At 34.5% G+C, this 17839-nt stretch overlaps 1 protein-coding gene across 2 annotated transcripts in view; it reads left to right on the forward strand.

Annotated features, from left to right (window-relative positions):
- The window catches only part of LEMD3 (LEM domain containing 3), a 90777-nt gene that overhangs the window by 61948 nt on the left and 10990 nt on the right, over positions 1-17839 (forward strand). The window contains exons 5-13 of one of the 2 annotated variants that reach the window (XR_011464195.1): positions 1349-1428; positions 1513-1658; positions 2775-2876; positions 2984-3086; positions 3763-3941; positions 8618-8699; positions 10510-10615; positions 10716-10794; positions 11012-15471. Coding sequence is in view for 1 of the 2 variants with exons in the window: in XM_070370542.1 (XP_070226643.1) it covers positions 1349-1428; positions 1513-1658; positions 2775-2876; positions 2984-3086; positions 3763-3941; positions 8618-8699; positions 10510-10615; positions 10716-10794; positions 11012-11175 (1041 nt within the window). In the remaining variant the exon portion in view is untranslated. Of the gene's footprint in view, positions 1-1348; positions 1429-1512; positions 1659-2774; positions 2877-2983; positions 3087-3762; positions 3942-8617; positions 8700-10509; positions 10616-10715; positions 10795-11011; positions 17820-17839 lie in introns of those variants that run through there. The other variant, XM_070370542.1, reaches the window with a different exon arrangement.

Here is a 17839-nt window from a genome sequence, read left to right on the forward strand (position 1 = left end):
AGCAAGTAGAAAAACAGTTTGTATAATACAACACCACTTTCGTTTTTAATATTTTGATTTAAAAAATACATAATCCACTTATGCATAGCACTTCTTAAACTTTCAGGTTTCAGGATCCTTTTGTAATCCTAAAATTACTGATGATCCTAAATGGCATTTGTTTGTAGAATATATATGTATGTATTTATTTATTTAGATATGTATTTGCCATATTAGAAATTAAAGCAACATTTTAAAGTTTACTTATTCATTTAAAATAAGAATAATGACTTTATTACATGTTAGCATAAATAGTGTTTTATGAAAAATACTAGTTTCCAAAGTAAAAACATTTAGTGAGAAGTGGCATCGGTTTACATTTTTGCAACTCTCTTAAATGTCCAGGTTAATAAAAGACAACTGAATTCTCATATCTGCTTCAGTGTTCAATCCATTGTGATGGTGTTTTGGTTGAAGTACATCACAAAAATCTAGCCTCACACAGATAGGTAGTCAAAAAAGCAGGGGAAAGTATTTTAATTCTCAAGTCAGATAGATACTCTTCTTTGATACAGCATCAAAACTCTACAAGTAATAGTTTCTTAAAGATTAGTGTAGTATAGAATTTAAAGCCATGACAGTGAACTTTTCATACTAAGGCCTTTTCGTCTGTTTTGCAGTTAGAATGGATCTTTTACCTACACAATATTTTATAGCTTATGATTGGTCATTTGGAAAATATTGGGTCACTAGTTATTCGAATCTTCAAAATGTTGACACATTTTAATATGCTGTACTCTAAAGTCACATTTGTAAATATCACAGCACAGTCTCATTTCAAAAGTTTTTAAGCACTGAAATTGTTAAGCTCATAGTAATGGATGTAAGTTTTAAAAATTCTGCTTTTCACTTCATTTGAAAGCTTTAATTTTATCATGAATAACACAATCAGTTGTTTCTCTGAAACTGATGGGCATATTCATTCACTTGTTGAGAAAATGGCTGTGAAACCTGAGTCTAAGTAATTTGCCATTTTGTTCATCTACAAATAGCATTCCATTAAAAAGAAAAAGTGACTAATTCACTCTTATCATGATGATACTTGAAAAGCAAATTTTAAAAACAATCTAGATTTATTTTTTAAATAAAAAATGAAAAAGCATAGCAAAATGTTAACAGTGGTTATCTTAGGGTGGTGGGGAAATGGTGACTTTTTTCTTTTCTTTCTTTTCATTTTTCTGTATTGAATAATACATTTTTATTATATAGTTTAAAGTGTTATATGAGGTATGTTATTTATAGGACAGCTTACACATAAAATCAAGTGAATGTGAATTATTAAGGTTATTTTCTTTATTTTTCTTATTAGGATTTAGGTCCTGAATATGAAGATACATTTAACATCTCATTAAAGTGGATTTTTGAAAATGGAAAAGATGTTGGGATAAGGTAAAGGATTTGGTTTCTACTTTGTCTATTTTGTAGTCTAAGCAGTGATTTTGACTAAATTCTCCCTTGATTATTTTTGCATAGGTGTGTTGGTTATGGCCCTGAGGAAGAATTGACAGATATAGTTGATGTTCAGTTTTTACAATCCACAAGACCACAGATGTCCTTCTGGTGTCGTTTTCGACGTGCTTTTGTTACTGTTACCCACAGGTTATTGTTGTTATGCTTAGGTAAGTTGTGAGAATGAGAAAGATACATTGTAGTCTAGATTTTTGCATGTGTATTTCATCAAATGCCAGGGTTGAGAATATACTTCTGTAATAGTTGTCATTATAAAGCGCATCCAGAAGTCTTCACTAAGATATAGTAATATTGAGGGTTTTTATAATGTTGGTTGGCTTTCCCGGTGGCTCTGATGGTAAAGAATCTGCTTGTAGTGCAGGAGACCCAGGTTTGATCCCTGGGTGAAAAAATCCCCTGGAAAAGGGGATGGCAACCCACTGCAGTATTCTTGTCTGGGAAATCCCATGGACAGAGGAGCCTGGTGGCTATAATCCATTGGGTTGCAAGAAGTTGTACACAACTGAAGGGACTAACACATACACAATGTCAGTATCAATCTAAGGGCTTAGGAAACAGTGCTATGAGAAGTAGGAATCAGACTTTGTCATATGAATGTTACAGAAAAAGCAAATACAGTGCATAGATAGAAATCCACTTTAGGAAATAGAGCAGGAAGATACAAAAATTAGCTTGTTTTTTAAATACTGAGTTAGAAATTAACTTTTTAAAAATTATTTTTAATTTTAAAAATATTATTTATCCAAATTAAAATTTTCATTCAGGCCTCTTAATTTTATGTGACTACTAGAAATTTCTTCTCTTTTCTACCCAAGTCCTTTAAAAATAATTTAGTTTGCTTAAAATTAAATGTTTACAGTTTCATAAGACTCACTTTTCTAGTAGCTTAATGCTGCAAAGAAAAGGTTTGTGAAGCATGTTACTTTGTATTCAGAAAAAAAAAAATGGAATTTAAATGTTCAGTTGTCAACCTAAGGAAGAAATTTTTTTCTGGAAAGATTAAGTGACACACTGGGAAATGTTTAATATTAAATTTTTATATTTAATTTTATTATATAGCTAAATCAAACCACTGTCTTGAAGACTTATTCCACTATCCCATTATGGCAGTTAAAATAATCACCTATAGAAACTGTCAAAATGGCTTTTTTTCCTTCCACTTTGTTATACCAGATTTAACAACTGACGGTTGTTTCAGGTTGCAACAAACATTACTGAATGCCACTGACCACAATTTTAAAACACAATATATGTAAATATTACAGGTGTAGTGATGGTTTGTGTCGTTCTGCGTTACATGAAATATCGCTGGACAAAAGAAGAAGAGGAAACAAGGCAGATGTATGATATGGTGGTAAAGATTATAGGTACAGTATTTGTAAAAATCTGAACTATTCTAGAATACTCATCATGTGATAAATTACATGGTGTCCAATAGTTGTTTTCTTTATATATTTTTTTGATTTACTTTCAGATGTTTTACGAAGTCATAATGAAGCTTGCCAGGAAAATAAAGATTTACAGCCTTACATGCCTATTCCCCATGTGCGAGATTCTTTAATACAGCCTCATGACAGGTGTGTTCAAAGCATTATGAGTTGAAGTAAATCAGAATGTTACCTTCTGCGGTCATGAAAATTGCATTGAGAGTTATGACCCTTCTCAACAATAGCTGTTTTACTATACAGGTGTCTTTTTGTATTTTAAACTCTTTTCTAAGCTTTCATCTATTATCGGCCTTATTTTAAGTGGCATAATAGACAACTGGATTTCTAAGCATACTTTTCTTACTTTTTAAAAGTCTCTACTTTATTTCCTTCAATTATATCCTGATAAATAAACAGAGACAGACAGTAGCCAGTGATGTTTTACTAATGTTTTAAAATACTTTATTTTGTTGTTAATGAAGCTTTTTAAATAAAAGAATTCAACAACAACTTCTTGAAAGTAAAAGATGATGTCACATCCTAAAGCAGCGTTCTTACCCTGTGTAAGATGTGTAGCAGCATATCAGAATCATCAGTAGAGCTTTTGAGAGGGGAAAATACCAATGCATTGTTCCACCTCTGGACATCCAAATATGATAAATTTGATGGGAATTTCAGGCACCTTAATCTTTTTGGGAAAAACTGCATAAGCATTGATAAGAACAGCCCTAATTAAGAATAACAACTACTACCTTCAGTTACTAATATTTGAAAAAGATGACAAACAAAGATGATAGTAAATTTGTCATTTTCCTTCAAATGATAGGAAGAAAATGAAGAAAGTCTGGGATAGAGCTGTTGACTTCCTTGCTGCTAATGAGTCTAGAGTTCGCACAGAAACACGAAGAATAGGTGGTGCAGACTTTCTAGTTTGGCGGTGGATCCAGCCTTCTGCCTCCTGTGACAAAATATTAGTAATACCTTCTAAAGTGTGGCAAGGTCAAGGTATGTATGCTTAACAAAAAAATATAGATAGTTTTTTCAAATATAAAATTCTTATGTGTTTAAAATAGTACAACTGAAAGATATATGATGGCAAAGCTCCCTTCCAGCCCCATCCCATAGAGAGTCAGTGTTAGCTTCTTACTGTCCTCCCACTTTTCTGTGTGCTAATACAAATAACGTGGTTTGTCTTCACAGTGATATAGTACTAGATACATTACTTTGATTTTTTTCTCTTTCACTTACTAAAAGCAACCTAGTATTAAAGATCTAACTGCATTCTTTTCCCCTGATATTTTTTGTGCAGATAATTTGTAATATATAATTTTATATATTTCTTACTTATATATACATGTTTATATATGCACAAGTATATATTTATTTTACATTTAAAACATATGTAAGTGAAATCATAACTTTTTAACTTCTCTTTTTTTCTATTTTTGCTTGCCTTTTTCATTAAGAGTCTTTCACCAATGCGATACTTGCATATCTCATGCCAAGTCACTTTTGTGGGTGTCTTTCCATATTTTTCTTAATGTTTGTATAGTTGCAAAAACAGATATAAGTTTATAGGAGGATTTGGTGTTTGGTTGCCTTATGTACCTAAACCTCTACAAGTAATAACTGTTAGCACATTTGAATTTTTTGTGTATTAATGGTTAATTGCAAAAAGAAATCTCATGGCTAGTTTAATTTGTATTTCAGAACTAGTAGTGAGTTGAGTTTCTTTTAATCTTGTTGGATAGAAAGCATATTTATCAATGCTTGCTATACTTAGACTATATGGGAAAGGTAAGTTAATTGTTTTGAAATTGAAATAAAATGCAATCTCTCCCTTTTTTCTCTAATTGAGTTTCACTTTCAAAGACCTTGAATAATAGGTTCCGTAATCGTGGCATAAAAATGAAGCTTTGTTGCCAAGATGACACTAAACCATTAACTATTTGTTTTAAAGGGTGCATGCTGGGGAGTTCCCTGGTTAGCATTTCAGGCTTTCACTGCCGTGGTCCAGGATCAATCCCTGGTCAGTGAAGTGAGATATCCCAAAACCGAGTGTTGTGGCTAAATAACAAAATGGTGCGTGTCTGAAGAGTTGGTATAATAGTTACAGTAGTCTTTTGAGTTCACTACCACTGCAGGCTATTGTCATTTAATGGTACTTTCCCCAAGTAACTGTTAAATAGTCAACCTTACTGAATTTTTAGTTCAGTTTCTAAATAGTACTTAAATAAGAAATTGATGATAATATTAGTATGTCGAAAGGTATTTTAAAGCACCAGTTAAAAATTAAACACTATCTGCTGGGAAGCACAAGAATTCTCTATGCTTCTGACAAATGTCATGTTTGGAATAAACAGCATTCATTTAAAGGACCCAAAGGTAGCTCCTGAGGTATTTAAAATGTATCATTCAGTAGCTACTGTATCTTTACATAGCCATGGGAATTAGAGTTCAGTTAGATCAATCCGTTTGATCTTTTGAACTACTTTCTGACTAGAATTGGCCAGGGATAGTTTCTTCCAGGTCTTTTATTTTCTGGAGTCTTGGGTGTAGGCTAAAATAAGGTGATATGAATGTTTCTGTTTTTTCTGGTTGAACCCCTGCTAACCTAGGTCATTATTAGAATTTCAAGGAAGTCAGACTGTCTGCACCTAAAAGGTCATCTAAGAACAGAATCTATATACTGCTAGAGAAGTTCGGAAGGTACTAGAGGTTCATAAACCTTCTTGATGTGAGATTTGGCAAAGATTTTTCATATCTAGTCACTATACCTCCATCCCATGTCAAACATTGTTCGAATATTCATACTCCAGATGTTTCTTATTACTGACACTTCTGAAAACTTTAATTGATACACTCTGGTTTTTGTCTTGAGCTCATCCTTTCAGCCTTCCTGCTTCATGTATTTGGGAACTCCAGAATCTCTGATTCTTCAGTGCACATTCTTTCTCCAGTTCCTTTAGCCTTTCTCCTATCTTTACTTCTTTTCCTGTCCATCTTAGTTTCCTTGGTCCATCTTTTCAGTCACTCTCTTGCTAGTACCCTTATGTCATCACCTGTCCTTAATCTTACCCTGGTAAATTCCAACCAAGGATGGAACTGTTTATCTCTGCTTGTCTGTATGCTAATGACTGAGCAGAGCAAGGAAAGTCATAACCACTTGGCAGACTGGCACCTTTATAAATAATTAACTGCAAGTAGGTTGTTAGTACTACTTGCCTTTCTTGTTCTTACCATTTTTTGCTAGTCACTTCAGTTTCCTATTCTACTCAATAGCAGTTTTAGATCTCATCCCCTCTTTTCAAACCTTTGCTCTTCTCTGTCTTCTGATTCTCAGTTGATGATTCAAATAGAAGCAATTGGATTGTACCTGCCTCAAATTTCCACCACCAAATCCATAGAATTACCAGAATCTGTCCTATCCTGGTAGCTCAGATGGTAAAGAATCTGTGTACTGTGGGAGACCTGGGTTTGATCCTTGGGTTGGGAAGATTGCCTGGAGAAGGAACTGGCAGCCCACTCCAGTATTCTTTCCTGGAGAATTCCACGGACAAAGGATCCTGGCAGGCTATAGAGTCCATGGTGTTGCAAAGAGTCAGACATGACTGAGCAACTAACATAGACATGCTCATCCTCACCTCCTGTTGCAATCAAGGAGCTTTCTCACTTAACAGGGACCCAGCCCTTCTTTTTAGAGGATCCCTCTGGATCTCATTCCCTCTAGTCTTCTCCCATATCTTCCCTTACTGTGTTTTAAATTCCTGCCTCTCCTGGATCTTTTCATTAGCACTGAAACATACTGTAGTCTCATCTTTAAAACACATTGTTGCACTATACGTTGTCCTGTAGCTGTCACCCTGTGTCTCTACCTGCCAAACAGCATTAAACAGTTTACTCACTGTCTTTACTTTTTCACCTCCCATTTATTCTTTGCTGCTAAGTTGCTTCAGTCGTGTCCAACTCTATGCGACCCTGTAGACGGCAGCCCACCAGGCTCCCCCATCCCTGGGATTCTCCAGGCAAGAACACTGGAGTGGGTTGCCATTTCCTTCTCCAGTGCATAAAAGTGAAAAGTGAAAGTGAAGTTGCTCAGTCGTGTCCGACTCTTAGCGACCCCATGGACTGAGGCCCACCAGGGTCCCCCGTCCATGGGATTTTCCAGGCAAGAGTACTGGAGTGGGGTGCCATTGCCTTCTCCCCATTTATTCTTTAGCTGACTTCAGTCTGTTACCCATCCCCATCATTTCAAGGAAATAGCTCTCATTGCTAATTTCAATGGACATTTTTCTTTCTTGTCCTTATTTTACTTAGCAGTATTCACAATTGAACCTGCCTTGGTACTTCCTTGTTTTGTGGTTGCCACTTTCTTCTGGTTTTCATCCTACTTCTTAGCATTTCTTAATTCTTTTTTTCCAAATTTTCCTGGACCTCTAAGTATTTAAGTCTTTCCAGGCCATCTTTTATCTTCTCCTGGTCTTCTCAAATGATCCTATGCTGCAACTTCATTTGCTATATATATGTTGATAACTTTCAATTTTATATCATGCACTAAGTCTTCTGTTTTGACTTTCAAATTTTTATACACAGCTGTGTACTTGTCTTCTGTACTACTAAGAAGCGCCAGACTTTCAATACATGCACGAACATAATGTCATCTCTCTCCAAACTGACCTCTCCTCCAGTGTCCTGTTTAATTAATGATACCGTCCCCTCTTCAGTCGGTTCTGTCAAAAACCTGGGAGTCATCCTTAATCTCTCCCTGAGTCCCTACATGTGCGGTCATTAAACAAGTCATGTCAAATCTGTTCCATAATAGATTTGACTGATTCTGTCCACTTATTTCCATCTTCATCATTGACCTGTCTTATCCACATTGCCATCATCTCCTCTTGGACAACATAATAACCTCTAACTGGTCTCCTTGCATTCATTTTTTACCTCCATCTATTTTCCACATAACAGTCTATTTAAAAATTTTAAGAGATCCTGTCTTACTATTCCTGTCCTTAAAACATTTGAGTGGATTCCCATTGCTCTTATGGTAATGTCCAAGGACTTTAATGTGGCTTACATAGTCCTCCGTAATCCAGCATCTTCCTCAGGTTTATCTTTCTGTTGTTCCATCTCTAGTCACAGTGGCTGTCTTTTAGTTAATTTGAATATATCAAGTTCCTTCTTGCCTTGGGCTTTGTATAAGCTGTCACCTTTGCTTTAGATGTCCTTTACACCTCTCTTTATTCTGTCTCTGTTTATTCTTTAGGTTTCAGCATAAATTTTTTCTTTTTTAATTGAAAGATAATTGCTTTATAGAGTTTTGTGGTTTTCTGTCATACATCAACAAGTATCAACCATAGGTACACCCTCCTCAGTGTTATCTGATATTCACAGATGGGCTTAAGTACATTGACAGCTTTCTATACCCTTCTTTCTTAGAATTTGCCACAGTTATAATTTCTTTGTTGATACTGTTTTTCATCTGTCTCCCCCACTGTAAAGTGTGAGATCAGTGACTCTGTGTCTGTCTTGTGACTGTGTGTGTCTTATTCACCTTGATCCAGGGATCTAGCTCATAGTAAAAGCATGCAATGAATATTTTTTGAATGAACTCAGTGACTGAATACCTTTCAATAAAATGGAACACTGGAAAATAGTAAAACTAATTTGTTTTTTTATAGCATTTCATTTAGATAGAAGAAATTCACCACCAAATAGTTTGACACCATGTCTGAAGATTCGAAATATGTTTGATCCAGTTATGTAAGTATTATGACAAAAGGTACATGCAATTTTTTAATATTTGGATGAAAAATACATGATAGTCTTATAATGCTGTGTCTATAATTGAAAAATCTCCTTTACTTCTAAATATTAACTACCAAAATGTTATGGTTTTCCCAATTCTTCTTTTTAAATTTGAAACAAAGTTTTCCCAAAAGACACAGGTGTATAATGACTTGAAAAACTTTTTAAAATCTTTGTATTTACTGTGAATCCCTTATAGAAGACAGATGCTTGAATCAGATTAATGACAGATACGATGATAATCAACAGTATCCTTTATTAAATGTATGTCATGTTTGCCACCACTCTTTGCCTCTGTAGGCAATATAAATAAAAATATCTGCTGTCTTAAAATTTCCAAACCCTTATAAAAAGTTTTCTACGAAAGGTACATACCTTCCTTTCTATAAGATTTGTCTACCTGTCATTGCAATATTTGAGGAACTTTTATGTCCATTTACCATTTGAGAAACTTTTCTATATAATTACAGTGACACTTGCATTCCAGAATATAGTATAGTCAAAAGTTATTTCTTTAAAATCCATAATATTTTACATATAAGCTGTAATAATCTTTAGAATTTGCTTCCTAGAGGTGACTGCTTATCTGTCCAATAATAGGACAAATCAAATTCTGTTTTTTTTTTAAAGCTGATAGTGGAAATTGTAATATATATAAAATATGCATAATTCCCATCTGATAACTCATTTATTTCAAGAAATAGTTGATATGGTAGATTAAGTAACGGTGAAATTGTTAATGTGAAAAGCACTGTCAGCATACACACACACAACACACACCCCCTTCATTTTGCAGAGGTAGAAATGACAGTGTGGTGATCCCTCTACTGGGAGTCTCACCCTATACCTTAGAGATTAGGAAGTCTATGCCAGCCCAGTATTTTATTACCTGAGATGAAGATTTATGATTTGAAGTGGAATGGCCTTTTCCTCTGCCCCACCGTCTGTATCTCACAAGAAAGACAAATGTGTGTTACTATAACAGAACCTCTTTCATAATAGTAAAGTGACTTATTTTTGCAAAATGTTTGTCCTGTATAAAGTTTCTAATATTTTGGGAAAAAAAGCTCAGAATATAATATTTACTAAGAATTTTCCTTAAGTTAGGAATTTGAAAATGTCATTAAAAATAATACTTTTATAAGTTTATCACAACTCATTGAAGTGTTTGTTAACACTTGTTTAGATAGAAAAGAGAAATGACTGTAAGTGCAAAGGATTTTAAACATAAAATTGAAAACATATTTATCTTGCTATGGTAGGCTGATCCTTCTTCCTGTGGTAGGCTGATCCTTCTTGCTATGGTAGGCTGATCCTTCAGTGCCTCAGCTTGTACAGTCTTACACTGGAAAGTGAGAACATAGCTGGGACTTCTGAATGCCAACATTTTTAAATCTACCTACTGCTAGTAACAAGCATTTATATACTATTAGTTTTTTACAATATATGGTTTTTAAGCTGTCCTGATTCTAGTTAGGTATGTGGTGATGCTAGTGGTAAAGAACCCACCTGCCAATGCAGGAGACATAAGAGATGCAGGTTCAATCCCTGGGTCAGAAAGATCCCTTGGAGGAGGGCATGGCAACCCACTCCAGTATTCTTGCCTGGAGAATCCCATGGACAGAGGAGCCCGCTAGGCTACGGTCCATGGGGTTGCAGAGTCAGACACAACTGAAGCAACTTAGCATGCACTCGTTGAAGAGACAGAAAACTTCTTTCTAAGTAAGAATATGGCTGTTGATTTTTGTTTTCATTAATTTTTTAGGGAAATAGGGGATCAGTGGCATTTGGCAATTCAAGAAGCAATTTTAGAAAAATGCAGTGATAATGATGGCATTGTTCACATTGCAGTAGACAAGAACTCTCGTGAGGTAAAGTAACTTTCACCATTGAATTCTACATTTTGAATTGTTGCTATTAAACTAAGACTATTTCTTTCTTCCTTTTTGTTTTCTTTTTAAAATATTACAGGGTTGTGTATATGTTAAATGTCTGTCTCCAGAATATGCTGGGAAAGCTTTTAAGGCATTGCATGGCTCTTGGTTTGATGGTAAGAAATTCGAATACTACAAACATTTTGAAAAGATAAATTATGGCTTACTGTTAAATTCCACCAGATTTTAAATTAAAGAATCTTAGGTTATCATTTGTAGAGTAATAATTTTAATTATTTTATTTGTGTTCATTTATCTTTTACCACGGTTTGTTTTCTATTAATATTAAGCACATTCATACAGATCTAAAATATTATTTTTATCTTACAACAGGGAAATTGGTTACAGTAAAATATTTACGACTAGATAGATATCACCATCGCTTTCCCCAGGCTCTTACTTGCAACACTCCCTTGAAGCCATCAAATAAACATATGAACTCTATGTCTCATCTTCGTCTTCGGACTGGCCTAGCCAATTCTCAAGGAGGTTCCTGAAAAGACTTCTTCCACTCCTAAGACTGTTCTTTACAGTAGGAAAATTCCTGTTTGGCTTCCTGTCTCCCTTTTTAAATGCTTTTTGTATGTAATATTTTTATTGAATACAGCTCTATTTGAACGTTCCAGAAATCTTAAGGTTCCAAAGGGACTTAGCAGTGAGGCAGCAATGCTGAGTAGATAGAGTAATTGTTTTGTTCAGTTTTTGGAGTTCAGTTAAGCCAATGCACTTAAAAGTTTTGCATGAGGAACATTGACCTTATTAAGCATTTTCAAATGTGATGGTTGTATTTTTGCACCAAGAAGTGTTTGAATAACCACACAAAAGCATGGGGAAAAGGCTTCTTGTTTTTCCATAATTTCCTGTAAACTGATATTGTGAATTTTTGTATACAGTCACCTAAATAGTTCCTTACAGGCTAATGTGGTAAAACTGTTAATTTCCCAATTTAACCTTAGGTTTCTATTGCTTGTAAGAGATTCATTTGCTACAGCTGGAATATGGGAAAATCAATTCGGGTTTAGTGGTTACATAAAAGTGTAAGTGGATGTTCATGTACTTAAACTGGCTTTTGTATATATGTATAAATGCTGGTGACGGCCAAAGTAGTCTGTTTTGTGAGGATGTCTGCATTAAAGCAGTAAAATAAGCTTCCTATTTTATTCATAATCTAATGTGTGTATATATATGTATGTGTATATATGTGTGTATGTATATATATATGTGTGTATGTGTATATGTGTATATATACACACACATATATACATATGGCTATACTATCATACAGATCAAACAGCCGAACACCTGGAAGTATTAGATACAAGTTTAAAATAACTTTTATAGGTTTTATATAAAAATGTCTGAGTATGATTTTGTGTGAAAGTTCCAATATCAGTTGTAATAGATTCAAATTTATGTGAGCAATAAAAAAGCAATTGGCAGATATTGGGAAACTATTTTGTGAAAAGCTGTATTTATTATAAATACTAGGGCTATGACATAGTACCGCTGGGATTAAGTCATTTTCCCAATCTATTTATAATTTAATGAAATGTTAGCTTCCCTGTTATATGTCAAGTTTAAAACAGGGCACATTGTCGCAGCAAAATGTGTATTTGAAAAATTCCGTTTGCAATTTTGGGTTATGAAAGGTCGCAGTATATTAAATGCACGAGTGATGGTCACTTTGTGCCTGGGTATTTACTTTGTTTCAGTAAAGTTACTTTATTATGGTTTATGATTTCAGATTAAAATAGTTATGGAGCAAAGTTTACTTGTAGCAATTGGCTTTTTAAAAATAACCTGTTGATATATCATTGTCAGTCCAAATGAATATGTGAAAAAGCTGAAATTGTACCAATCTTGATTTTGTTTAAAGCTCAGTTTCCTTTTATTTAAAATTGTATATGTGTTAGGTTTGCAGCATGAACTTGCACAGTTAATGCACGTTTCCTGGTTAAGTAAACATGATGCACACTGTTCTGTAACAGAAAACCTTATTGTGCCTTACCTTTGTGCTTTTGTGGGCACCATGTTTATGAAGAATAAAAAATGATTTGTTACCTGAAGAGAATAAATTTTAAATTCTCAGTTTATGTCTCAGATGCTAACGTGTGAAAATATAAATATATATATAATATATATAATAACCAATCTTTCTGTATTTTATGTGCATCACAGTGATTTATCTGAGCTTAGTGACCCCATCTTGTGACCTGTTACAAGAGTGAATGTAAAAAAATAGTTGTGGCATTTTAAGAGGTCGCCTTTCGATGCATATGCATCTTTTTCTTGCTTCTAAAACATATTCCATGTAAGCATTGTACACTTATTATTGTAATATATACTATTATGCAGCTTATTTTACCTGAAACTGTTAAGCCGACCAAGATCCCTCCCTGCAAGACAGATGGGAATGTGTATAATAACTAGATATTTGAAAAGTTCTGAAGTTTGATGTAATCTGTTACTTGTCCTGTTTAAAAAAAGGAAAAAAATTCTAATTAAAAATTTATTAGGTTTTTTTTTAATGTGTCTTGGCTTTTAAAAAAATTTTTTTAAGTGCTCTGTGTGTTTATTATATTATTTTTAACCAGTGAAAGTAGATCCCTTTATTTTTAATCTTTTTGGGTATTTGTAAATATACATATGCTATAAAAGTGGATGAAAGTTAATTTTCTTTATGAAAATGTCTTTGTCTAACTTTCAAGTGTTTGGCTCAAAGTGGGGCAAGAATATAGATCAGATAGCACTGCTTGGTTTAGCTAAACATTTTTTCATAGCAAGACTTGCTCAAAAAAGGAAGCCATTCTTGCACACATTCTGGCTCAAACACTTTATCATAAATAAACAGTCTGTGGTCTTGCTACTTTGAGTAGCATTGCTTTAGATTTTTAGATGGTTTAATCAAGTAAAAAGAAGATTTAGTTGGTAGAATTTTATTGATTGCTAACAAATGTCAGGCACTGTTATTTGTTAGGAGTACAAAGATGAAAAAGACATGACACAGTCTTCAAGATGGTCATAATCTAGAGGAAGAACATAGACAGCTTACTTAAAAGGTACTGTTGAAAATACAGTGAGTGAAGAAAGCAGAATAAATTCTGGGAGTATAGAGAGGTACCTTATGTATCTTAATAGTTGGAAAAGATACCAGGACAGATAAAGTATTAATAACATTAGACACTTTTGAATTAGTATAGATACAGTGATACGTCTCTTTTCACCTGAGCTCTCAGGGAAGCTTCTATTCTGGTGATGAGCTCATAAAAATTAATGTGTGGAACCTGAGTTACTACAAAATCCATTTTCATGCTCACTGGTGTGCAGATTCTTGAATATCCTTGTGAATATTGAAGCCTCTTATTGAACTTTGTTATATTTTGTGTGCTATTCACTATTTGGATGACAAGTTGTAATTTCCAAGTGAACAATGTCTTGAAGTATCATATGCCCAGAACATTTCCTTTAATCATATTGACCTTACAATTTTCATTCCTTGCTCCTGGTGACATTACATTACTATAGGTCACCTACATGGCAGCTTCACCCTTTTTCCCTACACTTATCTCATCAAGTCACTTCTTCAGATGACTCAACAAAGAATGTAAATCAAGCAGAGTTTTGGCAGCCACTCTTGAAAAGGGTGTTCAAGAACAGGTATTTAATTGAAAATTAGAAACCATTAGATGTGGTCTAAAGAAACTGTCCATAACTCTCATTCTACTGGCCTAGTGAGCATGACTAGCTACTCCCTTTAAGTCTCACTGGAGAAACTTTATGACTAGAAATACATCCTGATGGTAGATTTCTATACCTAAGAATCTCTGCTTAGGGCAGCAGGAGAGACTCATTTTGTTGATTCTTAGACTTTAAAACCAGTAGAACCTGAGTACTTTAGATTTACTGTTTCTTGCATGGGTGGACATTGGAGACCTGCACATGCTCCTTAAAGTTGGAAAGAAGGCCATCTAGGTATAGAAAGATCCATATAGTGAAAGCTATGGTTTTTCCAGTAGTCATGTATTGATGTGAGAGTTGGACCATAAAGAAGGCTGAGCACAGAAGAATTGATGCTTTTGAACTGTGGTGTTGGAGAAGACTCTTAAGAGCCCCTTGGACTGCAAGAAGATCAAACCAGTCAATCCTAAAGGAAATTAGCCCTGAATATTCAATAACAATGCAGCAGCTTTATTATACATCATTATACAACAGACAAATTCAAAATCTATTTGGCTTAGGAATTTTACTAAAAAGATAGCTAGCCCAGAGATAAGAAAACAGCAACTGAAAAAGGCAAAAATTGTTCATTTTTAAAATTATAGTTGATTTACGTCATTGTGTTTCAGGTGTACAGCAAAATGATTCAGTTATACAAACCAGTCAATCCTAAAGGAAATAATTCCTGAATATTCATTGGAAGGACTGATGCTGAAGCTGAAGCTCCAATACTTTGGCCACCTGATGCAAAGAGTCAACTCATTGGAAAAGACCCTTATGCTGGGAAAGATTGAAGGCAGGAGGAGAATGGGGCGACAGAGGATAAAATGGTTGGATGGCAACACTGACTCAATGGACATGAATTTGAGCAAACTCTGGGAGGTGGTGAAGGACAGGGAAGCCTGGCATGCTGCATTCCGTGGGCTTGCAGAGTCGGACACAGCTGAGCGACTGAACAAGGCAAGAGAACACATGAAAAAGACAGATTGAAGAGAAACAACCTAGTGCGTGTATAAACCTCACACAGTTTCTCATGGTGGAATTACTGAGTACAAGACTATATAGAGACATGAAAGGTAGGTGATGGTCAGTTCATGGAACACGCAGGTTATATTATGAATTTGGATGAAGGTCGTTAAAGGGAGATCGGCTGAGGATTTGTTGGGCTGAAAAATGGAGAAAGGATTTGAAAAATATCCAAGAGATAAAATGGGAAGGACTTAATTGGATATTGAGAGAGAAATTGGTGTCCAGTTTTCTAATATAGGAATTCTAATCCAATATTTGGAGAATAGGTGATAAGTGAGAAATTGGATGGGAAAGATGATTAATTGAATTTTTTGATATGTTGAGATTGGGATGGCTATGGAATATCCAGGTGGACATCCCTAGTAGGTGATTAGATTTTCAATTCTGAGGTATTCTGAGAAAAATCTGAGCTGGAGATAGATACAATTTGCAAGTTAAAACCACAGAGGTGAATTAGATGACCGAGAGAGAGAGGGAGTCCATATAGAGACAGAAATTTCGTTTAATCCCAATTCTGCCATATATAGCTATTTGACCCTTCTGTGGCAGTTTGGGTTGGGGTGAGATATTAAAATTCTGAAACAAATTAAGAGGGTAGAATTTGAAAAGGTCTTTGAATGGAGTGATGTTGAAAGAGAAATTTGGTATAACACATTTCTAGCTTGGGCAACCGGTTAGATGGTGTTGACATTGCCTAATTATGGATGGGGATGGGGGGAGGGGAGCCAGATGCTAGTCAGGATACTAGATAAGACTTTCCAGAATTGTAAGAGTTAGGCTAAATAGTCCTTCTGACTTTTCTTTTTCTAGTGTAGGATGCTGTTGGAGGAAAGGTGACAGGGACAATCTATCACCCTTGAGACTCTCTCCAAAAAAACAGAATTGTTAACTTCCACAAGGTTCTAGCATTGTCTATGATTGTCTAAGAGTGATTGAACATTTTCCTGATTGTAGAAAATGAGATGTTGAGTATATCTGTAAACCTATGACTATTGAAAGAAGGAATAAATACAAAAGTTGGTTTTTAAATAGGATTGTTTGTAAATAGTTTGCCACGCACTCATGACCAGGAACTTGTTTGTTGCTGTATATTATACCCTTATAAAGCCTTTGTAAGCTAGTCAGGTTTTATAGACCTGAAAACCATTTTTTTTCCCTTGGTGACTTCATTTCTCCTTTGATTTATTGAGCTAATTAAAAAACATAACTTTAAAGGGCAGTTTTAGTTTAATAGTTCCAAGTGCTACAATACTTCCTTTTACTTAAAAAAAAAATTAATGTGGATATTTTGAGATTTCATTGACTTTATTTACTACTGAGTAATAGCTAAAGCTCAAGTTGGCCTGTCTTTCTCTAGACCAGTGCTGTATGATACTTAATAGAATGTCAACCATGTATAATTTTAAAATTTCTGATGGCCACATTGTAGAAAGTAAAAAAACAGGTGAGATTAATCTTAATACATTTTATTTAACCTTATATATCCAGGATATTATGATCTCAATATGTAATAAAAGTTTTAATTAATTATTTTTTACATGCTTTGACATCTAGAATATAGATTATGTCTACAGCTAGGGTGACCCTGTGTTGTATAACTTACAGTACTAAAACTTGTACAGATGGTCACCTTATTTATAGCCCATCTTTCAGATGCTACATTTTCACTGAAAACGTTTGATCTATATTTAGGTTTCATAAAATCTGCTGTTTGAAAAGTTTATTCATATACCCAGTTTCTTCCAAAGAGACTTAAAAATGTTCCTATAACTAAATCAGGTATCAGTTGTTAAATTTACATTAATTCAAATTAAAAACTTCAGTTCTTCAGTTGTCCCAGCCACATCCTAAGTGCTCAGTAGCTACATGTAGCCAGTGATTACCATGTAGACAGTGCCAGTTTAGACAACCTGTACGTTCCTAGCTAAATCCTAGTACTCAGCCAGCCACTGTGCTACAGCTAAACTGCACTGCTTGCCCTTCCCCTTCGTGCTTAACTTTTGCTTGATGCTGACTTTACTGGCATTGGTGCTATTCTTTTTGCCTGAAACATGCTTCATTTCCTTCTATATACTCAAATGTTGCTCCTCTTCCAGGAAGTGTTATTGTTTGCCCTTGGGTTGGAACTAATTTCTATCCTTTGCATTCCTGAAGTATTTGATTTCACTTGTCTTGTGGCTTTGGCAGTTTCTGTCTTGTGTTCTAATATTCATTAATCTGTTGTAGTTTGGATTCTGTCCTTATTACCCCTCTGAAATCACTCTTTAGGGATCACCACAAACTTCCTTTTACCAAATTCTAGAGTCATTTCTATGTCCTCACCTTTCTTGAACTGAGCACTAACTAATACAGCTGATCATTACCTCCGATTTTACTTAAAAATTTTTATTACGAAGCAATTCACACACACTAGAA

The sequence above is a fragment of the Bos mutus genome, chromosome 5, assembly GCF_027580195.1.
Source record: "Bos mutus isolate GX-2022 chromosome 5, NWIPB_WYAK_1.1, whole genome shotgun sequence".
Lineage (NCBI taxonomy): Eukaryota > Metazoa > Chordata > Mammalia > Artiodactyla > Bovidae > Bos > Bos mutus.